This window comes from Lodderomyces elongisporus, chromosome 4 (assembly GCF_030384665.1).
Source record: "Lodderomyces elongisporus chromosome 4, complete sequence".
In the NCBI taxonomy this organism is placed as follows: Eukaryota; Fungi; Ascomycota; class Pichiomycetes; order Serinales; family Debaryomycetaceae; genus Lodderomyces; species Lodderomyces elongisporus.
The window spans coordinates 673,765-700,652 of NC_083676.1; the positions used below are offsets into that span (position 1 = coordinate 673,765).

Here is a 26,888-nt window from a genome sequence, read left to right on the forward strand (position 1 = left end):
TTTTTTTTCTGTGCATTAAATCAAATTTCTTTCTTTTTTTTTCATGTGCAAAAATTATAAAGAAGTCTATGTATATTTAGATGACTTGAAAGTGATACTAATTTTGTACAATAATAAATGAAAAAAAAAAAAGGAAAGGTATAGGACGATGTAAGAAGTAGAGTATTGTGAGATGAAAATATAGAAGAATAAATACTTTTGAGTAAGGTTAATGCCAAAAAAGAAGAAAACAAAACTTATCCTTTGTGGAAGTAAGTTTTTTACTCAACACACTCTTTTTCTTTTTGCATGGTCAAAGTTTAGGAGATAAACTGGATTTGGAGAAGAGTTTGAGAAATAGTGGAAGTGGATTCGAGCCATCCATGAACAAAACTTTGAACAGTGTCACAGTGCGACACACACTGGACGCTCTGTGCCCTCGTTTCCGCTAAGTGAATATTTGGAAAATATTGCACGACATAGGAAACTTGAAACTTCAAACAAGATGAGTTTATATAAATAGGAACGAGAAGTGGTAAAATTAACTTATCACTATTATATAGAAATATCGGTAAAATATAGATTTTATACGGTCAACTACATTGAACACAAATCACTAGGTGAACGTGCAGAGTGTATACTCTCACGATTCTCCTTACTAGTGACTTTGTATGAGACAATTTACTCTCTTAACTTATGAGCATTGAGACCTTTATAGGTGCGATCATTGACAATTACACTTAGTTGGAATATAGCCTATCAAGTCACGAACTCAAACCGCTGGTATCGGTGAGCTACCAGCTCAAACCGATGCTCAGCAGTCGTACACTTGTTACTTGTGACAGTGCTATGCGACAGAATGGCGACCAGAGTGAGGACCTCAAATCCTTGCAAATCATGTTGTTTGAATGATTTGATATGGTTACCTAATATTTCAAGTAATTGATACATTGGTTGAGGCTACTGTTAAGCAGTATTGTCGACCAGGATATTGAATGATCATGACATTTCAATACCTTGGCATTTCAACATTTGGTCAATATCATTTATGAGAAGGACCTGTGGAAGAGTAAATCTCCTATCCACGAATTAATAGCTTCACTATTGTGAACTACAGTTTAAAGGAGGAGCTACTCCTCATTGGAGAACTATGCGAGTTTAGTCCAATGGAACATAATGCATCGTAGTCATCGGGACGTATCCGAGACTACACCAGAAAATATCAAATAGCGTATACTGTCAACACTTTATGATGGAATATTCACCCATCAGTTGACAAAGGGCGAAGGTTGTAGACGTTAGACAGAGTGCAACTATAGACCGAATAGAGTCGTGTCTGCTGACTTGGCTATAGTTTGAAGGCTGTACGTGTGATAGGCATGGCGTTGAAACGAGTACCGAAGATTGCACGGGTATAGGTGGCTACCCTCAATTGGTGCAAAGATCGAGGAAAGTATTTTTAGGATAATGACCACATCCCTAATTTGGGTTTATATCATTTTTTTAAAAAAGACTTATTACATTCTAGAAGGTAAATAAGCACCGTTAAAGCAGCGTTTAAGAAATCATCATTACTGTCTACGGACTCATCTGAGTATGATGGTAGCAGACTAAACAAACTACACGGGTTATCGGTGAGGTAGAATTACACCAGATAAAAACGGCGGAGATGGTAACTACCGAGGGAAAGACTAAATTGCATCTCGCAAGAAAGACTATATAGCATCTTGAGAGAAAGACAGAATTGCATCCCGAAAGAAGCAACCAATTATTATTATGAAACTACAGTGTTTCAATAGGTCGTTCAATCATCACTTTATTAGAGATACTGACTTAGCGCCTGCTATATAGGAGGAGTCAAATCCGAGGCACTCATTTATTGTCGACAAAATTTTTAAGATGAGGCCAGGATACACGACTATGCGCTGGTGAAAAATTTTCACCCTACTCAACAAAAATTGTTGTCCACGACCTCTTACTCGCGTGACGAGAACTATAAGTATTCCCGAGATTGATTGAACGAAACCCTTGATAATTTGGAACAAAGGGTTTATCTACCATAAAAACATTTCACCAAAAAGTTTAACACCAAGTATATCACATATTACATTCAAGCAAAATATTATTCCAAAAACTTGAAAAACTTCTACTACAAATGTCATCTTCAACAAAAGATTCTAAGACCTCTAATCCTACTCCAAGGAGTATCAACCCTGGTCCAAGTAAACCAGACCTTGCTGGTGTCGACTCATCTTCAATTTCCGGGCAGTCTATTTCTACCTCGGGAAGAGCCGATATGAGCGAAGGTGAAGATGAATCTCCTGGTTTGAAAAGGACAGAAGCTCCTCAAATAAATCAGGTTGAGATTAACGAGATCTTAGACTTGAAATCTGAGATGATGATGATGCAAGAGCAGATGAAACAAATGACTGCTATGTTTAAAGCCGCTATGATTCAAACAGTCCCGCAACTTAGCACTCCTGTACCAGCTAGGAACGATGAGGCTAACAAGGCCCAGATTTCGGATGATAACAACAGCATAACCCTGCCAACTGACGTGCAAATGAAAGTTCATCCGGAAGAACACACATTTTCACCAGGACGTAACTTCCCTACCTCGAGGCCACACTCACTCGCTTCACCCTTGACTCACCAATCCCGTCAAAGTGGTACTCCTAGTGCTTATGGATCTGATAGATCTGTTGCATCTTACGATGGTATCCTTTACCATGGAGAAGTAGTCCATAGCGGATTCTGGGTTGAAGGCCATGAAGAAGCTTGTCAAATCATAAACGAGGCAAGACAGAGGTACCCTCATGGGGAAGACGTCAGGGTAATTCCATACATTCGAGTCCCAGACATAGCTGTCGAAAAGGCATTCATGGCGTACTACGACAAACTCCTTGCCAAACAAGGGAGAACTCAAAATGACAATATGGCACTCGGTCAGTATGACATTGCAAAACGTGTCCCTTTGAAGTTCTCCGATGAGGAAGGTTTCATGTTCTGGTTAAAGTCGGTTTTGTGGCACAAACACACCTACGGTGTTCCTGATAAGCTCATCATTAATGAGTTAAGGAACGGAGCTAATTTGACGAAGTCAGAGTCGTTGAAGGACATGATTGAGATGTCATGTAAGAGTGAGGGCCCCTTTGAACAACCGGTGGTTGATTACTTACCTATCTTGGGCAATGGGGGCACTCCTCCAGAAACGAACCAAGTTACTGATGTTATGACTGCTATCCATGATGCTTTGAAAAAGAAACATAATCCTAGAGTGAAAATGACCATTATTGGTATTGCTGTCAAAAAGTATTTGAGGATCACCAATACATCTCACCTAGCACAGAAAACGACGGAAAAGGTAGCTGCCGTGGGATGAAGTTCCCGAAAGGATTTAACCAACTAATTTCATGAAACCTCAGTGTTTCGGGTGAGAAGATACACCTTTCAGAAAACGACGGAAAAGGTAGCTGCCGTGGGACGAAGGTCCCGAAAGGATTTAACCAACTAATTTTATGAAACCTCAGTGTTTCGGGTGAGAAGATACACCTTTCAAAAACGACGGAGAAGGTAGCTGCCGTGGGACGAAAATCCCGAAAGGATTTAACCAACTAATTTTTTGAAACCTCAGTGTTTCTACAGGACGTTCAATTATTAGAGTATTGGAGATGCTGACTTTCCGTTTTTAGTAGTAGGGGAGTTTTTAACCGAAGTCTTGATATTTCGTCGACGAATTCCGAACAAACAGACCCAGGCGCGCGGCTAGTTGATGGTGAAAAGCTTTTTACTTCACCCAATGTATTGTCGACGTCGACTCGTAACCCACACGGCGCGAAAGATAATTATATCCCAACAATAATTGAACAAAACCCTTAATAATTTGGAACGAAGGGTTTTCCTAGCATTTATCCTTTCACCAATTAAAATCCCAAATATAACATCATTATTGCATCAAAGTCCAGAATCACGCTTGAAGAAAGTGACAAGAGACGAGTGACAAACAACGAAGGATTGAATTGATCACAGTTGATGACGTTCATGTATATTTGGTGTACGCAGCCAATACCCGATCCGCAAAGAAGTTAGTGAAGGATTGGGCTTCAAAAAATACCCCTGTCCCCAGTGTGTTAAAATCTACTCGAAATAAATTGAGAGCTGACAAGGTGAAGCAGCTACTCAATGAAGTAGTCAGACAGCGACGGGAGGCTGAAGTAATGCGTCGCGAAAGCGCACCTCGTCCTGACATAGATCAAACTATGCAGGATTCTCGACGAGACTTAGAGTCTAAGTCTCTGTCAACCGGGGATCATTCTCCAAACCCTTGACTCGCATTTACCATTCCTGGAACTCCAGTTTCCCAAGGAAAGCATGGAAGTAGATTTGGATTACGAATACGAAGAGCCTGACGCATCTGATGCTAGGTTCGATCCCTCTGCACTGGCAATGAACAAGGAATTAGAAAACCTAGCCATGGAGGATGTCGTAAATCCAGATGAAGAACATAAGTCATTCTTATCCGGAGGCGAAGGAAATAGAAATGAACCTGTTCCTACATCACATGAGAGTGGCAATATGCAGAGTCAAATATTAGAAATTAGAAAAGCATATTTATGCGAACGATCCTGACACGAACGATTCAACGCAGGACGTAGATTTAGCATTGTGTGTGGACCATACTACAGTACGCGAACGTATTGGGCTCACACCGCAATATTTGGTTTTTGGATTTGAAGGTATTCATTTGTTACAAACGTTGATGAGAACATTTCCCTTATTATTCGATAGAATTTCAGGAAATTGTCGAAACCTTTTGTTGCCGCTCCGCTCATCATTTAATAGGTAAGTTTTTGCTTTGCAGGGGGGGAGGCCACAACGGTTATCATCATATTGCACAGTTATTTTACCTCAAATCAATATTTTTCCAAAGTACAACTGAAATTAGGCCGTATCTTTCATCTGACTTTGAAGGGGGGAAGATGTCACAGTGCGACACACACTGGACGCTCTGTGCCCTCGTTTCCGCTAAGTGAATATTTGGAAAATATTGCACGACATAGGAAACTTGAAACTTCAAACAAGATGAGTTTATATAAATAGGAACGAGAAGTGGTAAAATTAACTTATCACTATTATATAGAAATATCGGTAAAATATAGATTTTATACGGTCAACTACATTGAACACAAATCACTAGGTGAACGTGCAGAGTGTATACTCTCACGATTCTCCTTACTAGTGACTTTGTATGAGACAATTTACTCTCTTAACTTATGAGCATTGAGACCTTTATAGGTGCGATCATTGACAATTACACTTAGTTGGAATATAGCCTATCAAGTCACGAACTCAAACCGCTGGTATCGGTGAGCTACCAGCTCAAACCGATGCTCAGCAGTCGTACACTTGTTACTTGTGACAGTGCTATGCGACAAACAGCTAAACAAAATAAAGGTAGAATTAAGAAAAAAAATGGAAAAGAGAAAATTATTAAAAAAAATGAAACGAAAATAAAGGAGATAGTTGAAAAATGATTACAAGGAATATTGAAAGTTGAAAACTAAGAAAAAAGAACATTACTTAGCGCATAAAAGAGCACAAGAGAGAGAGTGTGTGTGTGTCTGAGTCTGAGTCTTTAAGTTTCTTAATGGTATACGGTTTGTCAATGGTAATTTCCTGATTAGGAAAACTAATCTTGTATCAGTAATGGAAATGGTAATTAGATATAGCGAGTATGGAAAATGAAATAAAAAAAAAAAAAATTGGTATAGACAGATATGAGCGCTACCAGCCGAATAAATAATTGCTAATAGCTTGTCTTTTTGATTTGTATTGGTGTCTAGGCAATGTACATTGGTTGGGACTCGGTATCGTCCATCTAAGCAGTGTGTAAATATTGGCTATTTAGTGTCATTGACAAATAGTAACAATGATATATGAATATATATATGATAATATCTATTTATATATTCATATTCACGTCAATGTGAAATTTTTTAACTTCGACCCAACAAATTTTTTTTTTTTTTTTGATAAAAATAAAAAAATAAAAAAATAAAAAAATATCCAATCTCGGGCACAATGTTCAATGTTCAATGTTTCTTTTTATTTTTTTATTTTCTCTCCAATTGCTGTACTCCATTTTGTATTCGCAAGCCACGGTCTGGGGAACAACAGAAGCAATATTTTGATACAGTATCGTTTGTGTCAGAATTTATACACATATACATACACAAACCTTCTCTTCCACCACTAGCACTACTGCTAATACTACTACTATTACTATTATCACAAACTCAAAGGAGGGGCAAAAGGGGTAATAGGTGTAAAACCCAAGGATTTAGACTCAATATATATTAGCCTCAATTGATATTTTCTTTGAATCACCACCATTCCATTTGGCCCCTTTTTCTAATCTCTTTTATTTTTTTTTCTATTCTTTCAATTTATCAAACTTTCCCCTTTTTACCCATTCTACCCTTTCCACCCTATTTCCTTTTTTATTTTTTTTTTTTGGTCTTATTTCCAATTGTTCAATTCATTTGTTTTCTCACACTTATATACCCTCACTTCCTTTGTTTCCTTCTCATTTTCAAACCCTCTTTTTTCTTTACTTAGTTTGCAACAGGAAGTGCTGGCTTGCATAGCTCATTTTCGTCTTTTTCAATTTTTAAAAAAAAATTAATAAGAAAAAGAAAAAGAAACAGCGACGTGTGACGAATAACGATTGACGAGTAACAAGTGACAAGTAGCAAGTGAAGAGTGACACTTACCAACCTAATCACCATTTCAAGATGTCTCATCCTTTGCAAGATATTTCCAATTCAGACTTTGATGTCAATATTCTTCATGACCCATTGACCAACCCAAGCATCGACTTGAAATTCCCATTACCAATTGACAAGAAAACCTATGTTGATGTCGAAGACAACTATGAATCTCTTAGCCAGTCATTCAACATCTTAAACTCTGCCTTCCGGTTGATTGTGGGTGGCTCCAAGTACGACAAGATCTACGCCAATAATGAGTACAAATTCTTCATCAACAAACACTCTGACGAGTTTCGGGCAAAGTTTAAAAACTATATGACAAACAAATTGGAGAAAGATGACAAGAAATTGGACGAGATTGTTTACGACTTGGTCAATCAAGAACTCAACATGAAACTTATCAAGGCAGACGACTTCAAACTGAGGTTCAAGGAGGTTAAAGACTATATGGTAAAGTACTACAAAAAGAACAATGAAAAAAACTTGCCCACTTTTCCATCCCACAACTTTGTTAGATCAGCATACGTCACCGTGATGGCCATTATGCAAAGACTCTTCCCCAAGGGTGTTTGGGTCTCAAACCAAGATTTATCCGATTTGTACAAAAAATACCTCGCTGACCCAATGTCGATTATTTGGACACCTTCACACCAATCCCACTTGGATTATATCATCCTTCATCTCATCTGTGTCCGTTTCCAAATGGCTACCCCGGCAGTGATTGCTGGTGAAAATTTAAACGTGGCAGTTGTTGGTGGCTTATTGAAAAACTTGGGTGCAGTGTTTATTCCAAGAACATTCAACAATGACTTGTACACGGAGCGGAACTTGAACAATGTTATCGAATTCTTGTTGGTCAACAAAATTCCTTTTGAGGTTTTTATCGAAGGTACAAGATCAAGAGATGGGAAATTGTTGCTTCCCAAGTATGGTATATTGAAGAATCTCGTTTCTGTTTATATGAAACAGAGATTTGAAGAACATAAACCTCAATTCAACATGTTGTTTCAACCTGTCTCTGTTACTTATGAAAGAGTCTATGAGAATGACGAGTTTTTAAAGGAATTAAAAGGTGAAGACAAGACGCAAGAAAGTTTATTTGGTATTTTATCGGTTGCGGCGAGCGCCTTTAGTAAGCCCAAGGATGAAGTTATCCGTGACAAATTGGGCTATACAGATAACAGTACCAGAAAATTGACTGGTAAGATCTTTGTCAAACTCGGTGAGAGCTTCACATTATCCGAGTTTATCGATGACCCCGATATAAAGACTGAAAAAGAGGTTAATCTCAAAAAGCTTGGATTTAAGATTTTACATGAAGTGAATAGAAACTCCTTCATTCCAGAAATCTCCATCATTGGAACTGCATTACAAGCATATAACTACTATGCAAACAAGAGGGTGTTTACCATTGAGGAGTTAATCCCCGTATTGAGAATTGTCCTGGAGGCATTACTTCGTGAAAACGACTCATCAAAGACCAACAAGACAATCTTGCAAGATATGCTCAAGTGCACAGATGCCGAGTTATCGTCTTTGATTGTCAAGGAGATCACGTCGTTTTTTAGATATATCAAGGTCAACGACAAGAAGGGGCTCATCAAGATTGAGTCGCCAATTGAATTGCTTTACTACAAGAACTTGACCATCCACTTGATTATTCAAAGATGTCTCATCATGTACATCATTACATTACTCGATGGAACAGAATTTTGCAATAGACGCATTATAGGTAAATTGTTCTATATCCTTACTGGATTTCTCAAAAATGAATTTTTGTTTGACTATGATGAAAATGATAGGAATGGCATGACTTTTATCATTGAAGACCTCACTGAGCTCGGCGTCATCACCAAGAACAAATCAGAGGACTCTGAGCTTTCCATTTACAAGATTTCAGATGCAAAGTATATCCGTTTATTTGCTAATTTGGCGCAGCCCTTCCTCGAATCTTATGTTGTGCTTATCTCTAACATTCTTGAAATGACAACCAACTTGAAGTCAAACTATGCTAGGGCAAAACAACAAATAACCCACGATAAGCTTATCCTTGACGACGATGAGTTGCGCTACCCCACTACAAAGGGTTTGCTCAAGTACATTATTGAGCAACTGCGGAAGAAGGCGCAATTCCAAAGTTTGGAATCCATCAATAAACAATACTTGGTTTCCGACTTGTATTACCTCAATAACCTTCAATTGATCAAGATTTTTAAGAACAAAGCCAAGACGAAGGCATTTGTTCAGATTTTGAACCCAAGAGACTTGGCCGTATTGAATGCATTTTTGAATCAACTTTTGCAAGTTAACAGCAAAGAGAAGGACTTGCTTACAGATGAAATTAATGTCAACTATGTGATTGATATCACAAACAAGAATTTCGATAGGGATTACGACGAGCTCGAAAGGTTAACCAGACAAAGAGCTACATGGGCTAAACTTTAGGAATCGAGAGTAGTGGTTGAAGAAACAATTTAGCAAACAGTCTGGAGCGGAAAAATGGGACACTCATTCGTTTTCATTGTTAGTTTTAGTATAATTCCTTTTCTTTCCTTTTCTTTCCTTTTCTTTCCTTTTCTTTTCTTTTCTTTCCTTTTTTTTATATCATATATCAAAACAAGTTTTATAAAACATAATATTGCATTTTTTTTAAAAAAAAAAACATTTCTTAATTCATATGGTGTAACCCAAAAAACTAAATATTAAAAATTAAAAATTAAAATAAATAAATAAATGAAAAAAAGAGAGAGAGAGAGACACAAGTTGTCACATGACTTCATTTTGTATTTTTCTTGAAAAAATCTATTAATTTCTTTTTCCTTTGTACTCTTTTGTTTTCCACGGAGATGAGGTCACGTGCTTCGGAGTAGTTTTGAAAGACACATTTGGCCTGTTTTTACCTTTAAATTTTAAAAACTTTAACGGTCAAACTTCACCAAAAAAAACAAAAAAATGTATCAGCACCCTCTTTCTCAAACGAATAAGAGTTTAAGAGAATGAACGAATGAATAACATGGAATCATAATTGAAAAGAAAGAAACATTTTCTTTTTTTCTAAAAAAAAAAAACCAGAGACTTAATATACCCAAAGTATAATAAAAAGTATCCATCCGTTTACGGAAAGCGCTATTTAAGGTAATAGCTACATCTCAAGTATAGAACAAAAGGGAAGGCGAGGCTTAATAACAGATTTGATATCGAAACAATGCAATTCATTGGTCTAAGATCCTATCGGTGTGTCACAAACAGTACAGAATGGCTTATGTAAGAAGATGACTCAAACGATTGCAGGTAACCGAGCATTAGCCGCTGATTCTCCTACCTCTTCTCGCCATCATATTCTCTCTCTCTCTCTCTCTCTCTCTCTCTCTCTCTCTTTCCCTATGTTTCGCACTCGAATGCTTTTGGCAACCTTTGTATGACTCTTTTTTTTTTTTTTCGTTTTTAATTTTTTGATTTTTTAATTTTTTTTTCTGTTGTTGTTACTGTTTCTGCCACCGCCGCCAACGGTTTAAATATTCACAGAAATCTCGCTCGCTCACTACTTTCAAAAATTTTTCACCACCTAGATCATCCACCCATCAGAGACTTTTCTTTTCCTTTTTTTTCTTTTTATAGTTGATTACACACCACTACATCCACAGCTTTAAAACCTTAATATGTGTGGTATTTTTGCAGCATTCAGAGTCCAGGACGTTGAATCCTTTAAGCCAAAGGCTTTACAATACTCAAAGTTGATCAGACACAGAGGTCCAGATTGGTCGGGTAATGTCATCACCAGTAAAGATACCATCTTGTGTCACGAGAGATTGGCCATCGTCGGTCTTGATGCCGGTGCTCAACCGATTGTGTCGCCCGATGAAAGATACTCATTAGCAGTCAATGGTGAAATTTACAACCACATCCAACTCCGTCAACAATTTCCAGACTACAAATTCAAGAGTTTGAGTGACTGTGAGCCAATCATCCCACTCTTTGAGAAATACGACATTGAAGCTCCAAAGCACCTCGACGGTATGTTTGCTTGGGTCTTGCATGACAAGAACACAGACCGTATCGTTGCTGCAAGAGACCCTATCGGAATCACCACATTGTACTTGGGTAAATCATCAAAATCACCAGAAACCAGATACTTTGCCTCTGAGTTGAAATGTCTTGTTGAAGAATGTGACACCATTGAGGCATTCCCACCGGGACACATTTACGACTCCAACACTGATAAGATTACAAGATACTACGAGCCTACATGGTGGGATGGTTCTAAGATCCCCGAAACCCCAGTTGACTACACTAAGGTGCGTGAGACTTTGGAGTTGGCAGTAAGAAAAAGATTGATGGCTGAGGTCCCATACGGTGTGTTGTTGTCAGGAGGATTGGACTCAAGTCTTATTGCCTCTATTGCCGCAAGAGAGACCAAAAAGGCTTATGAAACTGCTGCTGCATCCCATAACCAAGGTATCGATGCCAACAAGGAATTATCAGGTGTCGACAACTCTGGTTCCTTACACGCCTCGGGTGGTTTCCAAAAATTGCACTCGTTTGCCATTGGTTTGCCAGGTGCACCAGACTTGATTGCTGCTGAAAAAGTGGCCCACTATATTGGAACAATCCACCATTCGCACACATTCACTCTTGAAGAAGGTATTGATGCTCTTGACGATGTCATTTACCACTTGGAGACATACGATGTGACAACAATCCGTGCATCAACACCAATGTACTTGTTGTCACGTAAGATCAAAGCCCAAGGTGTCAAGATGGTCTTGTCTGGTGAAGGATCAGATGAGATCTTTGGTGGTTACTTGTACTTTGCCAATGCACCTTCGGCACCTGCATTCCACGAGGAATGTGTAAAGCGTGTCAAGAACTTGCACTACGCCGACTGTCTTCGTGCTAACAAATCAACAATGGCATGGGGTTTGGAAGCAAGAGTTCCATTCTTGGACAAGCAATTTTTGGAAGTCTGTATGAACATTCGCCCCGAAGACAAGTTGATCACCCCAGAACACATTGAAAAGTACGTGTTAAGGAAAGCATTCGATACCAAAGATGAACCATACTTGCCAGATGAGATCCTTTGGAGACAAAAGGAGCAATTCTCAGATGGTGTTGGTTACTCATGGATTGATTGTCTTAAGGATACCGCCGAAAAATTGGTTAGCGACGAAGACATGAAGAACCCTAAACCAGAATGGGGAGACGATATTCCACAAACTAAAGAAGCATACTGGTACAGATGTAAGTTCGACAAAATGTTCAACAACTCGAAAGCTGCTGCTTCAACAGTAATGAGATGGATTCCAAAAGCAGAGTGGGGATGTCACTCGGATCCATCGGGAAGATACGCAAAGACCCACGATCACAAAGTAGACGCTTAGAAAGTGAGCAAAATTTAATAGAGCCTTATTAATAATTAAATAGTACGAATTTTTTTAATTTTTTTTTTTTGTTCTTTCTTCTTCTTTCTTTCTTCTGCTCTAGGTCAATTTATCAAGTTAAATGATTTATTTTTTATACTCTATAAATTTATTTTGCTTTTTTTTTTTTGTTTGTTTTCTTGGTTTTACATCTTTCTTTGTTTCTATTATAACTTTTCATATAATTTTTATCTAATCTTTTACGAAAAGAAAGTAAAAGATAAAAAAAAAAAGAAAAGAAAAAAGAAAAATGAAAAAAGAAAAATGAAAAATGAAAAAAGAAGAAAGAAGAAAGCAAGTCATTTCTTCATCCCTAATGACTTACTCTATAATTTGATACGAAGCCCTTAATATTTTGATTCAAGGTACTCATTCACTTTTGTGAGATCGCGGTTGTACCAGTTCGCATTAATCTTGATATTGTCCAATGATTGCTTCAATGATCTTTCAAAGCCATGAACATCTCTGGTGGCAAAAAATTTGTCAATCCTATCATGAACCTCATTGTTTTGGTAATTTCTCAACGTCAATTTGACGAGCCTATCCAATACAATAGCATTTGTGGACATTGGTTTGTAGAAACTCTCCTCGTAGTTTTCCAAAAAGAAATCGAGGAACAAGTTCTTTGTCGCGTAATTGGCACTCAATGGTTTGGCAAGGAAGTGCAGGTCCATTAATGGTACAATTTTGGTGTCCACCATAACTTTCAATAGCTCCTTGGCTATATCGGTATTGGTGACCGAGCCTAATGCAGTCAACGCAACTTCTCTTGAATCCAATGATGTTGGATGCGTAATTTGGTTCAAAATGACTTTGTATTGGTCCTCCGAAAATTTAGAGGATGCTGCAATGGTAGTATATACAAATAGTCTCAAGGAGGGATGAATATCTCCTTTCTCAAACAAGCCCAATGCAAAGTCATAAACTTCGGCAATTTGCAATCTTCCAGCCCTGGTCAAAATCTCTGATCTAAATTTGGTCAGCATAAAATCTGCGTTATCCAAGTTTTCAATATTCTTAATGGAATTGACAATTTCGATGGCTTTTTGCTTGTATACTGAAGTCAAGAAAGCGTGAATCTTCAGTGCCGTTGTCTCAGTTGTAAAAGCAATGGCAAAATTACTTAACCATTTACCCAACTCCAACCAAACAACATAGTCGTTGCCCAATTGCTGCACGATGCTCTCAACGAGCGTCAAAAATGTAGTTGTAGGATTGTTTCCAGCACATGCAATTGCTCCTGCATCAGCAATCAATCCAACTTTATCCCTTGCTGACAACTTGTCAAAATGTGCTAATATATTATTCTTCAAGATCGAAGCGTCGTAGTTTACCCTATAGACTCCTGAAGTTGCTTTATTGAGCTTGAAATAGTCCAGAGACTGCAATGGAAAATCATCAATCACCACTTTTTCGCTATCAAACGAGTCAATCGTCTTGTGCTCTTTCAATTGCGTAGAGTTTGTAGATATGTTTAACGGAATCCACCATTGTGTTTCATTCTCCTCTCGTTTACCAATGTCGTTATCTTTTCCGCCATTCAAAAATCTCGATTGACTCAAGACCAAACTATTTTCATGTTGTCCAACACTAACGATTGGGAATCCAACTTTCTTGATCCATGGTTCCATCAACTGATCAATTGGCTTTTGTGATACTTGGCCAATCGCGGACCACAAGTCATGGCTTGTTGCATTCGAATACGCGCTCCGATTCAAGTATAACGCAACACCTTTAAGGAAAGTTTCCCTACCCAAATACTCGGAGAGCATCAAAATTGTGGATCCACCTTTTAAGTAACTAATTGCGTCAAACACTTGATCAATATCCAATGCATCCACCACGGGAACTTCAATTGGATGTGAATTTTCCAATCCATCCAAATTCAACGCTTGCTGTAATGATTCAGAAACAAATTCACTAAAAATGTCCCATTCGGGGTAAAGGTAGTCCACGGCGAGAAATCCAACCCAGGTGGCAAAACCTTCATTAAGCCACAACTCATCCCACCATTTCATGGTGACAAGATTACCAAACCACTGGTGTGCCAACTCGTGAGCTACCACGTAAGCAACTTTTTGCTTATAGGATGGATCTGATTTGGTCTCCGAGAATAATAGTGCAGTAGATCTATAGGTGATGAGCCCCCAGTTCTCCATTGCATTGTGCGAGAAAGAGTGCACGGCTAAAAGGTCCAATTTCGGTAATGGATATTGGATTTCAAAGACCTTGGAGAAGTAATCAACAACTTTTGGCGCTATTTCCGAAGCCAATTGTGCATCTTGAACATACCCTTTAGTAGTGTATATTCTAACTGGAAGTGGTTTGCCATTGTATTTGGTCTCAGTAAATGATTCTACGTATTCAAAGTCTCCACAAGCCCAAGCAACAAGGTATGTCGACATTATTGGTGTCTTTTCAAACTTCACTTTTTTAAGTGACTTGTCGCTGTCATTTGTGGTCGACTCTACGGGGGTGTTACCCAAGATTTCCCATTGCGAGTTGGCAGTAATATCAACAGTGAATGTAGCCTTAAACGAAGGTTCATCAAGACATGGAAATGCCCTCCTTGCATCCGTGGCTTCAAATTGGGTACTCAACATTATTTTTTCCTCGCCATTTTCTGTATATGGAGACTTATAGAACCCAGCCATATTACTTTGGATCTTGGCATCGTAAGATATGGTAACTTTCAACTCGCTCTTTTCGGGAACAATTGTTTCGTTGAATTTGACAATAAAGTACTCCTTTGACTTGTTTTCAACAATCGAGTCAACTTCGATGGTCTTGTTGTTTTTCCCATCACTATCACTTGAGACTATGGATATCTTCTCTTTTGTAATAACCAAGTCTCTATAGTTTAAATGCAATTCCTTGGTTGATTTAACAACATTCAAGTAGATGACTACAGTTCCTTTGAAAGTATCATTTTCAGTATCGACATCGTAAATCGATAAGTCGTAGTGGTATGGTTTTAAATGAGTTGGTAATGCCTCGTAGTATGGTTCCTGGTCAACGTGAGACATGTTTATGCTAAAGTGTAAAACAAGTTAACTGTGTCAATTCAAGTGATAGCAATGGCAAAAGAGTGCAAGAAGTTACAAGTTTTGAAGGGTAGAAGAGTAGGAGAACTCAAGAGGGAGGAGGGGGGGGGTTCAAATGGTAAGAATAAAAAATCATTAAAACCAAATTAAAGAAAAAAATTTATGAAAAAAATTTATGTAAAAAAAAAAAAAAAAAAATTCAGAGGGTTATTAAAAGAAGAGCATACAGTATAGGATTTTGTGCGGGGGAAGGGTGGAGGAGACAACAGGGAACAAGAAAAGAAAAAGAAAAGACCTAAAAGACGTCCCCAACATTTTTGTTGCAATGAGAGAAAACGAAGGAAATTGAAGCTACCAAAGTAGTGTACTTTGGAGAATATATATATACATATATAAGTTTATTGTGAAGCGGAATTATCTACATTTTCATACTTAACTCCGTTGGGATCAGTTTGTCTTTTTCTTTTTTTTTAATTTTTTTTCTTACTTTTTTACTATGGGGTTTTTTGATTGTTTTTACAAGGTAGGCACAGCCATAAGATCCATAATATATATATATATGTATATATGTTACTTTTCACACCTTTTACTACATTGTTGCCATCCCAAATCATCAGTGATAAACTCTGGTGTAATTGAAGTTGACCAATTTCTCAATTGTTTACAGGAATTGAAGCCAAAAAGGATAAAGTACTGGTTTCTATCTTTCTTCTTTTCTTTTTTTTTTTTTGCTCTTTTCTTTTTACTTTCCTTGTGCTTGTAGAAAATGTTTTTCCTTGAAGGCAAACAAAAAATAAACAGGATTATTATCATGAAAATGGACAGAAGAGTACAAGGGATCTTTAAGTAAATTGAAGATGGAAAACAAAAAAGTGTAGGGGAAACAAAAAAGGGAACAAGAAAAAAGAACGTGATCCAATCATGCTGTTGCAAGGGTATATATACTTCTTCCTTTGTTTATTGTTGTTGTTGTTGTTCTTTTTCTTCTTTTTCTCTCCAATATACAACTATCTTAGATCACAGTATGAGCTGCAATAATCACTAGATGAATATACCTGATATCAATCCACTGTATAATTGTCAAGAATTCTGTTCCTCTAATAATTCTCATAATCTCTGATCAGCTTTCTCTTCACTTCTTCACTAAGTGGTTTATCTATGTGTATTTTTTGTCTACCCTCTTTCTTCTTCTTACCTCCTCCCCCCCCCTCCCCCGCTCTCATGTCTATGACGTTATTGCTTACATTATTTCTTCCTCCCTAAAATTGCACCAGAGACACGAAACTCATAATATAAATTTAAATTTGAATCCAACAGTATGGAAATATATGTAAATACATCCATAGCCTAATTTCCATCACCGTTCTTTATCTACTCTTTATTTTTCTTTTTGGTCAACCCAACTGATTTTAAGACGACAAAGAACTGCGTTTCTCATATTTACTACACAGCTTCATAATTACTATACAGTCCATCTTTCAGTGTTTACACGCATTATAATCAACTACAAAACTCACAGTCGCAGAATAGATTGTTGAGAACACTTAATATCTTTTATTGTTCAGCACCGTGTTTGTTCTTAATTATTCTTTTCTGACCGCCCTCCTTTCCTCCACCCTCACCCACTTTTCATCTTATTTTGATTTTATTTGATTTTATTTGATTTTATTTTTTAAAAAAAAAATATTTTATTGGTCAATCATTGCTGCTTTTCACCTTCGACCACAATGATTTGCAACGCCATCATTTCTTTTTTCTTCTTGGCTGTGGCAACCTTAGTCAATGCTGCTCCTAATGACCCCACGATCCTAACACCAGAAAGAGGTGTCTTTTGTAGTCCAGTGCAAGCCTCGCCAAAACATCCAAATAAGGCATACATCAAACTACACCCCGAAAAGACAAGTGCTGATTTCAAAATACAAGGCTTGGTATTCCATTATCCAGACATCATCAACTTTACTTCAGTCCCCATCTTGGAAGAGTTCACGCAATTGTATGCAAAGGAAAAAACAACTTTGTACAAGACTATGCTCAACGATGACGGAACTTTCAATGTTGACGCTGCAGATGGTTACTCAACGGATCCTAAAAAGTACTGGACTGGCCCAATTGAAAAAGATGTGGAAATAACCATTGTCCACTCTGGTATCTACTGTGTCTACATTGCTCCTCCGGCTGATGATACCGACAAGTTTGACATCCCAATAGTGTTCAAAAGCTACTATGGAAACTTAAACTATGCAACTCACTTGATGTACTCGCAAATAAAATGGGCGGTTCTTTTATCGATAATTACATTTGCAACATTGTTCAACTACATTTTAAAATTCAAAGTTGGCGAAAATTTCAAAGACCTCAACTCCATTTCCGTCATCTCCAAGGCGGTCATTTTCTTGGTTTTGCTTCCCTTTATTGCCATCTTGATTTTCCAATGGTTGGTGTTTTTCCTTATCAACAATTTCCTTGAATCATGTCAAAGCTCATTTATAATAACGGGATTGTTATTTATTGCGCAATTTGCGTCCTTGGGATACAACAGCTTCATCTCGTATGTGGTTTTACTTTTTTCAATGGGATTCGGAGTGATTTACTACCACGGGGGAAACTCCCATAACTATAGAATCTTCCCACAAGACTCATTCAAAAAAATCACTGCACTTCTTTTTGTTAATCTTGTTGTCATTTTTGCGGCAGTAGTAGGTGAGTTCCAGTCCAAAAACAGTGATCCATTGGTGGGAACATACGGTCAAAATAGCTTCAACCAACAAGGAATGATTGTAACTTTACTCATGGCATTAACGAGTATATTCTCCCTCTCTTGGTTTATTCTTTCCATGATCTTTTATTTCAAGACTAAAAAAACAATTGCCACCTTCCCACCTGCAGCTGACGCTGACTCCACAGACAAAGTTGTTTCTGCATTCCGCAAATCCTTTTTTATTATCTACGTGTTACCCATTGCGGTTGGGATCTTTGGTGCATGTGTGGCTGGTGCATTAACTGCAAAGTCAATGAAGAGCTTGCCTAAATACCCATCAAATACCGATCGGGAACTTGTTTACCAATCAGCTTTGGCAATGCAAGCTCTCGAACATGGTATTAAAAAAATCATTCTTCCTATGTTGTGGTCAAGCTGGCTTTACTTTTTCACCTTGATCATCTCCATTTTCTTTATTTGGATTGTGGACAACAATGGGTTGATTGTTGACCCAAATGCAAATGATCCAATTGTATATGCAGACGTACCTAACTTCAATATTTCCGATGATGAAGAGGACGATGAGGAGAGAGACGAAGAAGATATCCGTGTTTAATTTGATACAATAGTTGCTACACATATTTTTCGTGTCTATCGCAAGCTTTGTCTGCATGCTATTATCACAAATTTTGTTTGTTTTATTTTTTCTTTCATTTGTGTTTACAATTTGCTTGTTTGTTTGCTAGGTAAATATCTGATTAGATGAGAATTTGATTTCTTTTTGAACTGTACATTGTGATCTTTTGTTGTTGTTGTTGTTGTTGTTGTTGTTGTTGTTGTTGTTGTTGTTGTTGTTGTTTTGTTTTTAATGGTGAATACTACACATGCAATACTAGAGAATAAATAAATTGCATATTTATTCATTGACCTATACGTATCTTTTCTTTTTTTTCTTCATTATTTTTGTTTTCTATATTCTACAAAGGAAAACCGACACCTGTGACAAGGAAGGGGGAGGGATAAAAAAATAAAGGACATCTACAAAAGAGAAATTAGCTACTTAATATGTATATATCTACACTTTGATAAATTACCTACGGCCACCGCGGTTCTTTCTTATACCACGACCACGGTTAAACTTACCTCTTCTTCCATGGTGCTTCTTAAACCCGTTTCCACTACCCAATTTATCATCAACAAGTCCAATTTCTCTAGCCAAACTAGTTCCCAACTCAACGCCAAATTTCTCAACACGGTTTAATGATTTTCTTGACTCTTCGGCCAGTTTTTCATCACCATACTTCTCTGCTCTTGCAATCTTCTTTTGTAATAATTCTACAGCAAGCTGTTTCCTTTCCTCTGCAGTGAGCTGTTTTGGGGGCTCTGACTCTTTTTTGTTTTCTTTCAAATCTGCTCCTGCTTCTCCTTCTGCTACTTGAGTAGTTTTGGGTTGTGGTTGGATCACGGTAAGTGTTGGTTCAGAGCCTGGTGCTGCACTGCTAGCAGTAGATTCGTTTGCGGCAACTTTCGAATCAATTGGTTGAGCCGACGCTTCAGTTGGTGCTTCAATAGACACTTCATTGGCAGCATCAGTTGTAGAGCCCTCAGTTTGCAATGGTGCCTCTTCCTGTGCTGCTGCAGTAACTTGTGAATTATCGGAGTCGATCAATCGAGTCACCAAATCGGCTTTTTTACCTTCTGTGCTCAATCCTCTTTGTTTCAAGAGCTCTTTGAGCTGTGCAACTGTCTGCGAAGAATAATCTGACATATTCGGTTTTAATGTATTTATATATATATGTATATATATATATCTTGGTTTGTTTGTATTTTTTTACAAAATAATATATATTTTTTTCAAATAGGTTTATAATGACAAATTTGAATATGTTTATGGATATGCGTGGATGTGAACGATAGACGTAAAATTAATTATGCTTTCGTTAAGTGTGTGTGTGTGTGTGTGTGCGGAAAAATTGGCGTCTCTCATGTTGCTTGTGTTTAGTTTTCCTCTTGCAATTTTCACCAATATTGGCAAATGTCCAATTTCTGGAATTGTGCGACACAAACTACAATACGAGCTTTCTCTACCACTAACACCACCACCACTAACACCTCTAGCAAAATATCCACTTGTAAACTATTCAAAAGAAAAGTAAAAAAAAAAAAAAAGAGAAAATAAAATAGAAAGATTAAAATAATAACTCTTACAAGTACATGTATATTCTGCTCCATTTAACCATTTCTAGTCCATTAATCCAAGGAAAGAATCCCCTTGGCTTTTGGAATCATAAAATCTCTAGACTTGAATAACCTGACCAAAAAATTTGGTATTGAAAAGCCAAATAACACACCGACGCCACCATCTTTTCCAATTGGAACAAGGATTATCTGTCTAGAAAGTTTTTGATACGACACCAACTTTACGTCCTGGCTTAAAATTTCCTTGGCAACAGTTTTTGCAAACACTGGCTTTTGAGCATAAGTTAAATCAACAGACGATTGTTCACCCATAGCAAGGACATCTCCAAAACAAATGACATTTTGATGCTCAGGTAATCTAAAATAATCGTCTGTGATGATATATTTCTTCTCGTTTAATTGAGAAGCAGGGATAAATTCTGTGTTGGGAATGAGTCTTTGAGCCTCAATAACCAAATCAAACTTTTCAACTCTATCTTCATCTCCTGTTCCTTCTAATGCTACTCCGTCTTTGACTTTACTTACAAATTGATCATTCACTATCTCAACATTGAGATCTTTCAATTTCTTTGATGTTTGTTCGACGTGTTTAGGAAGCGGGCCAGATAATGGTCCAAATGAACCCGTGTACAACACGACTCTCTTTTTATCCTTGCTCTCCTTCGCCTTGTTTGCATATCCAAGTTCACCAGCAGTTTCCACACCAGTAGCGCCACCTCCAATTATGGCAATACTCTTAGCTTCTTTCACCTGCTTGCGCAAACCTTCAATTGCAGAAATAGTATAATCCTGGTCTTTTACATTGTCCAATTTCCAAACAGATGAAGGGGTCCTTGTCCCTGAAGCAACTATCAAGTTATCATACTTTAGCTCTTTTCTCTCAAATTCTCCAGAATTTTCTTCGTACGTAATTGTATTTGCCTCGAAGTCAGAGTTAACCACTCTTCCTTTTATAAAAACCACTTCGTGACCTTTATTTCCTTGGCTAGTAACAAGCTGTTCAATATGATCCTTTAAAGAAAAAAAAGTCTTGTCAATTAATAAATCTTCATCAACGATTAACCTGGGAGAAGCTATGTTGAAAAAAGCCTTATCATTAGGAGCAATTAGGGTAATCTTTAACTGTGGAATCGAGTCAGAAGATGATGGTTGTTGCGCAAGAAAAGTTTTCAAAGCAAGCAAAGCAGCATAGGATCCACCAATGATGATGACTTCTTTCAGGTCTATTGACATTACGCGTTAGATCTCTATGTTTGTGTGAAACATGAGTTTGCAGGTTGCAGGTTGCGGGTTGCGGGGAGAAGATAACAGGATTTCTCACGCATCAAGTAGCAAAAAGTAAATTTTCTGGAGTTAAAAGTAGAACAGAAACATGAGTCTCATTTGCAAGTCATTTTTTTGACATGGCACGGCTGAAGCATGAGAAAGAAAAGAAAAACATACTCGAAATGGTTGTTCTTATTCTTCATCATCTTCTTCTTCATGTTCCCCTTCTTTTTCTTCTTCTTTTCTCCGCCTTTAGTATCCTAAAGATTTACAAGAAATGCTGCACTCTTGACATTAATATCCGTCGGTTGTAGTTGGTAGTAAGTAGGATTGAATTTGTAGTCATACAGCTTGAATTATATGAATAATGAAAAAAAAAAGATAGGCTTACTTATTTACAAGATAGATAAAACTAAAAAGAAAAAAAAAACTACAAATCACTTAAAGTACTAATATATATATATATATATATATATATATATATATATATAGTTATATCAAAATTAACATCAAATACCCATCCGTTTGATTACATATTCCTGAGCTAATACACCCACACCCAAATTCAAGCCTTGTCTAATCCAATCCTTGACCCATTCTTTTGGATCGACACTTTCATCCTCCTCTTCGACTGCTTCATTTCTCACATTGCGTAATTTTTCACCATCAAGCCACTGAGCCCATCTCAAGGGGAATGGTTGAGTTCTTGTTGTGATAGTGATGTTATTGGTAATGTCGTTGAGTATCAAAGTAAACGAAAAGGACTCCGCATTGTGTGACTCAATAATCAGATCTTGAGTCGAGGCGTTTTCTTCTACAACTTTTGCTTCTTCTTTTCCTTCCTCTCCTTGTCGTTGCTGGACAGGTTTGCCAACTGAAATTGGCTGGACAGCAAGGAAAATATTCGATTTCAACATTTCTTTGTCGTCATCAATTTCTTCGCCATCCTCTTCCTTCTCTCCATTCTTTGCTGTCTTTTTTTCCTCTTTTTCCTCTTTTTCCTCTTTTTCCTCTTTTTCCTCTTTTTCCTCTTTTTCCTGTTCTTTCTCTTCTTTTTCCTTTGTGATCTCAGCTTTCTTGTATTCCCTTATGGCATTTTCCAAATTCGCCAAGGCCAACTTTTCGCCATCAATCAACTTCCCATAAAATGTACCCAAGCTCACTCTTCCATCACTAGCATCAGTATTGACATTTGTGGCACCAATGTCATCACTATTAACTTTGAGTTCACCATGTGGCTTATAAAACTCATGCACACCAACACCAATTCTTCCTTGTACCTGATCCATTACTGCTTCAAAATTTTCTCTGACAATGTCTTCCAAATATTGCAAATTGACAATATCACTAACAATAAGCACATTCAACACCTCATCGACATCATCTAATTCCAATCCTTGCTTAATTTGTTGAGATATTGAACTCAAGATACCATTCAACCGCGATCCCAACTGCCCCACGTGTTGCTCAATTTGGTCACGATCAATCTGTTTAGATCTTTCATTGATCTGATTCGTCGTTTGCGACGCAATTTGATACGTCGTTTCACTAATACGCTCGGCATTCGATGTAATTGCGCCCCATAAGTTGGTCACTTTTTGGGTACCTTCGCGTGACCACCAATTGGATATAGATGCTATAGGATTGGGAAGGTCTTCCTCAGCTTGCTCTTCCTGTCCCTTATCTTGGTTAGCTACTTTTTTACCACTCTGATTTTGTTCTTCGTATGGATTCTTATCAGCAGAAGAATGAGGGAGAGGAGCACTCGCAGCTTTCTCCTCTTGTGGTTTTGCCTTTTGAATGGAGGCAGGTATCGTCGTGGTAGAACTAGTACCCTCCTTTTGTTTTGGAACTAATTTCTTCTTCGGCTTCAGCAGCTCATGCTGCGCAATCTCGTCCAAAAATTCAAATATCTCGTCATCTTTACTAGTAGATTTTGTGGTCTCCAGTGAGGACCTTGGCGCATTAGCCTTGTTTTTCGTTTCAGGAAGTGAATTAAGGAAATCAAGAACGTCTTCGGGGTCAGACATGTTGCAGTAGTATCTCACACTTGTTGTTGTTTTTGTTGCTTATGGTGTTTTAATGTTACTGCCTCTTTTGTTATTACTCTTATTCTTTTTCCTCTTCTTCTTTATGCCTTTATTTTTTTTGCACAATTGAGTTTAGTATTGCTAGAATTGGATATTGAGTTATTTTGAATTTAGTGTATGCGACCCTTTAAAAGTTGATCATTTCCAAAAATTGGAGATTATGAAATTCATGAAAGTTCCTCTATATGAAAGCACGCACGTGACACTGTTTACAAAGTTTGAACCACTATATGTCCATACCACATGGAGATTTCAGATTCCAAAAAAATAAAAAAAATAAAGAAAAAAAAACAAGTGAATACAACTTTAAGTGCAATTACAAATGCAAGTGCTAGTTTAAGAGCTGGTTTAATTTAAAGCTTACGTTTAATTTCAAATTCATTGATTCGTGCTCAGATTCAGATCTACTTAGTAATGTTACAATATTATACACCCCGAGTTCGAAAACTCTCTTAGTTTTTTCCAACTGACTACTCCTCCATTTCCTCATCATTGTCTTCATCATCTTCATTGATATTTGTAAACATCAAGGTCTCGCCATTATCAATAATTTGCCACAACCCAACACCATCATACTCAAACATACAATCATCCAATTGCTGGATTGTGAAGCCTTTGGCGATCACTCGCAGCTTGATATCTTGCATTTTCAAGTATTTTTTCAACTTTCCATTTGCCGGGTTTATGGCAAGAGTCTTGATGATTTGGAAAATCTTGGATGTGACACTCTCGTCATCTCTTATTTGTGCCATCGCTTCTTCATCGGCGTAAAGAGAGCTTTTACTCACTTCGATTAATCTCAATGCTTCGTCAACATCCTCCATCGTTACAAGGTCTGCAAATCTCAATCGAGCAGAGGCTTGGGCAAGACGAAGTATACCGAGCAAGGTTCTTGGTGTGATATGGCTAAACTTCTTTATGGAACCTTCGTTACGTTGTGATTCTTTTCTCATATTAATATAAGATTGAACGACATAATCTCCAACCTCTTGCGGTACTACTGGTCGGTATGTTCTTGCCTTTGAAATGTATTCACGAATCGTTTTTGAGTCTATTGGCTGAAACTCTTCCTCAGCGCCATTCGCCAATTGAATCGAGGCATCCGGTTGCTTATTATGCATGTGGACGTAAGTGACATGCTGAGCTAACATTTCGTCATTCTCTCTATTTGGTTGATCAAGAATAAGGAACATTATATCAAATCTTGACAACAATGCGGCTGGCAAGTTGATGTTTTCATGTGGCGATAATTTAGTATTGTATCTTCCATAGAGTGGGTTTGCTGCTGCAAGAATTGAAGTACGTGCATTCAAAGTAGTGGTTATTCCAGCCTTTGAGATGGAAATTGTTTGTTGTTCCATAACTTCGTGGATCGCAGTACGATCACCTTCTTCCATCTTATCGAATTCATCGATACAGCAAATACCATTATCGGCGAGTACCAAAGCACCACCTTCCAAAATCATCTCGTCGGTGATTGGATCTCTCATCACCGCAGCAGTTAAACCAACTCCAGAGGAACCACGGCCAGTGGTGTACACTGATCTAGGAGCAATTTTATTGATAGCTTTAAGCAATTGAGATTTGGCCACACCCGGGTCACCCATAAGACAAACATTGATATCACCTCTAATCTTTAGGCCATCACCTATTTCTTTGGTTACACCTCCGCATAACAAGAGGAGCAAAATCTTTTTGACATCCAAATGACCATAAATCTCTGGTGCAATCGATTTGGCTAATTTCTCATACACATCACCTCCTGATGCACTGTTTCTCAACTCCTGGATCTTAAACTCCATCTCTTCGCTCAATTGCATCAATTCATATTGCTTTTTGTGTTGTCTAACGTATTCCGCCTCCAAGTATGTCTCTGTCAACAAACCAGCTTTCAATGCTCTAAAGCCCGTGTATGGTGAAGGCATGAAAATACCTGAAACATCAACAGTGTCACCTGGATTCATTGATCTCACCATATTTCCATTGACGTGAATGGTCAACTGTCTAGGAATGTGACCTACAGGGACCTGATTTGACATTTCTTGGATTTTCACTTCCTGGAAACTTGAAAACTTTGATGCTCTAGTGGACATAAACAATTGACCCTTGTTATTATCCGAGATACACGCTGGTGAATTACAAGTAGTCAAAGGTGTAAACACTTTTGAATTCACTTCTTGAAAAATCTCGTATCCACATTTATCACACGTGTATGCAATTACCAAGACACTAGGTTTCACATCGCTCACACGTGTAACGATGCCTCGTACAGTGATATAATTTCCTACGTGTTTACCCTTGATTTGTCTTACGGATAATGCTTTGTCATTCCTTGTACCACTTAAAGGCTTGAAATACAAACAGTAACGTCTGGTCAATTTTGCTGGAAACAAATTCACTTCTGTTGGATCTGCCAATGCGTCTCTCTCACCCATGCCTTCCATTGGCTGAGTAAACCCATCACGTAGTTGATTGAACTCCTCTGTAGCATCTTGTTGTAACCTTTGATTCCTCAACTTCCTTTGTGACAAAATCACATCCAACACATCATCCTGGTAGCTTATATCCTTTGTCGGTTCGGGCATCAATTTATCAATAACATCACTAAACACTTCGATAAACCTATGAGTATTTGTCATTATTGTGTGAAACAAGTTTTGAGATTCTTGCAAAAGTGAGGCTGAATCGGTATCAAAATTCATCAAGAATTTCTTGACATCGTCCAACTCAATCCATATAGTAGACTCTTCTCTATTGGCGATTCGTTGTAAAATGTTCATGTATTTACCTTCATGGAGTTGTTCCAACTCTTCGTCAATGTCAATTGTAGAGTCTTTAAAGTTTTTAATGAAATCATGGATGATCTCCTTGCAGTCTTTGTAGTTGACCTTGAGTTGGATCGAGGGCAACACCGCCGCTGTTGTAGTCAATGTAGCCATTATGAATTTAGCTGTTTAAAAGAAAAACAAGAATGAATAGCAAAAAAAGAAAAAAGAAGAAAGAAAGGTTGAGTAAAAGAAAATGAAAATGAAAAAATGGCTAATGTGTTGTAAGTGGTAGATGTGTGGTCTTAGTTGGTATCGTCGAGTGAATATCGTGCTGATGAATCTTATATTATAATAGATACTTTGGTTGTTAAAAAAGAAAAAGAAAAAGAAAAAGGAAAAAAGGTAAAAAAAAAAAAAAGAAAAGAAAGATGAAGGAAAATTGAATGAAGGGGGAATGGGCTATTCGTATAGAGATAAATTTTTTTTTTAAAAAAAAAAAAATTATCAAAGAAGAAAAAGAAAAAGAAGAAAAAAAAAAGGCGAAAAAAGACAAAAATGGACGCGTTCAATTTTTGTGCATATGTTAATTAATCCTAATTAGGAAATGTAATTGTAGGCAAGATATTCAACTCTCATAAAGTTACTTTTCATTGTAAA

The 26,888-nt window shown here is 37.5% G+C and overlaps 10 protein-coding genes across 10 annotated transcripts; 5 read left to right on the forward strand and 5 right to left on the reverse strand. All coding sequences in view use genetic code 12, as the record gives it.

The window, feature by feature from the left end:
• Window positions 1-2,134: 2,134 nt before the first annotated feature.
• PVL30_003393 (uncharacterized protein) lies at window positions 2,135-3,361 on the forward strand (the record flags this gene model as incomplete). The annotated part of the gene is made up of 1 exon (XM_061119465.1): window positions 2,135-3,361. One exon carries the CDS (start codon window positions 2,135-2,137, stop codon window positions 3,359-3,361), a length of 1,227 nt encoding a protein of 408 aa, XP_060975448.1.
• An 800-nt stretch (window positions 3,362-4,161) lies between these two features.
• On the forward strand, window positions 4,162-4,608 carry PVL30_003394 (uncharacterized protein; the record flags this gene model as incomplete). The annotated part of the gene is made up of 2 exons (XM_061119466.1): window positions 4,162-4,166; window positions 4,272-4,608. 2 exons carry the CDS (start codon window positions 4,162-4,164, stop codon window positions 4,606-4,608), a joined length of 342 nt encoding a protein of 113 aa, XP_060975449.1.
• Window positions 4,609-6,773: 2,165 nt separating this feature from the next.
• PVL30_003395 (uncharacterized protein) lies at window positions 6,774-9,194 on the forward strand (the record flags this gene model as incomplete). Its single annotated transcript, XM_001525954.2, has 1 exon — window positions 6,774-9,194. The coding sequence occupies one exon, from the start codon at window positions 6,774-6,776 to the stop codon at window positions 9,192-9,194; it is 2,421 nt and encodes an 806-aa protein (XP_001526004.2).
• A 1,214-nt stretch (window positions 9,195-10,408) lies between these two features.
• ASN1 (asparagine synthetase) lies at window positions 10,409-12,127 on the forward strand (the record flags this gene model as incomplete). The annotated part of the gene is made up of 1 exon (XM_001525955.2): window positions 10,409-12,127. One exon carries the CDS (start codon window positions 10,409-10,411, stop codon window positions 12,125-12,127), a length of 1,719 nt encoding a protein of 572 aa, XP_001526005.1.
• Window positions 12,128-12,513: 386 nt separating this feature from the next.
• PVL30_003397 (uncharacterized protein) lies at window positions 12,514-15,192 on the reverse strand (the record flags this gene model as incomplete). The annotated part of the gene is made up of 1 exon (XM_001525956.2): window positions 12,514-15,192. The coding sequence occupies one exon, from the start codon at window positions 15,190-15,192 to the stop codon at window positions 12,514-12,516; it is 2,679 nt and encodes an 892-aa protein (XP_001526006.2).
• Window positions 15,193-16,937: 1,745 nt separating this feature from the next.
• Window positions 16,938-18,524, forward strand: PVL30_003398 (uncharacterized protein; the record flags this gene model as incomplete). Its single annotated transcript, XM_001525957.2, has 1 exon — window positions 16,938-18,524. One exon carries the CDS (start codon window positions 16,938-16,940, stop codon window positions 18,522-18,524), a length of 1,587 nt encoding a protein of 528 aa, XP_001526007.1.
• Window positions 18,525-18,998: 474 nt separating this feature from the next.
• On the reverse strand, window positions 18,999-19,676 carry PVL30_003399 (uncharacterized protein; the record flags this gene model as incomplete). Its single annotated transcript, XM_001525958.1, has 1 exon — window positions 18,999-19,676. The coding sequence occupies one exon, from the start codon at window positions 19,674-19,676 to the stop codon at window positions 18,999-19,001; it is 678 nt and encodes a 225-aa protein (XP_001526008.2).
• Window positions 19,677-20,158: 482 nt separating this feature from the next.
• Window positions 20,159-21,340, reverse strand: PVL30_003400 (uncharacterized protein; the record flags this gene model as incomplete). Its single annotated transcript, XM_001525959.2, has 1 exon — window positions 20,159-21,340. The coding sequence occupies one exon, from the start codon at window positions 21,338-21,340 to the stop codon at window positions 20,159-20,161; it is 1,182 nt and encodes a 393-aa protein (XP_001526009.2).
• Window positions 21,341-21,882: 542 nt separating this feature from the next.
• PVL30_003401 (uncharacterized protein) lies at window positions 21,883-23,403 on the reverse strand (the record flags this gene model as incomplete). Its single annotated transcript, XM_001525960.2, has 1 exon — window positions 21,883-23,403. One exon carries the CDS (start codon window positions 23,401-23,403, stop codon window positions 21,883-21,885), a length of 1,521 nt encoding a protein of 506 aa, XP_001526010.2.
• Window positions 23,404-23,933: 530 nt separating this feature from the next.
• mcm7 (DNA replication licensing factor MCM7) lies at window positions 23,934-26,402 on the reverse strand (the record flags this gene model as incomplete). The annotated part of the gene is made up of 1 exon (XM_001525961.2): window positions 23,934-26,402. One exon carries the CDS (start codon window positions 26,400-26,402, stop codon window positions 23,934-23,936), a length of 2,469 nt encoding a protein of 822 aa, XP_001526011.2.
• Window positions 26,403-26,888: the final 486 nt, after the last annotated feature.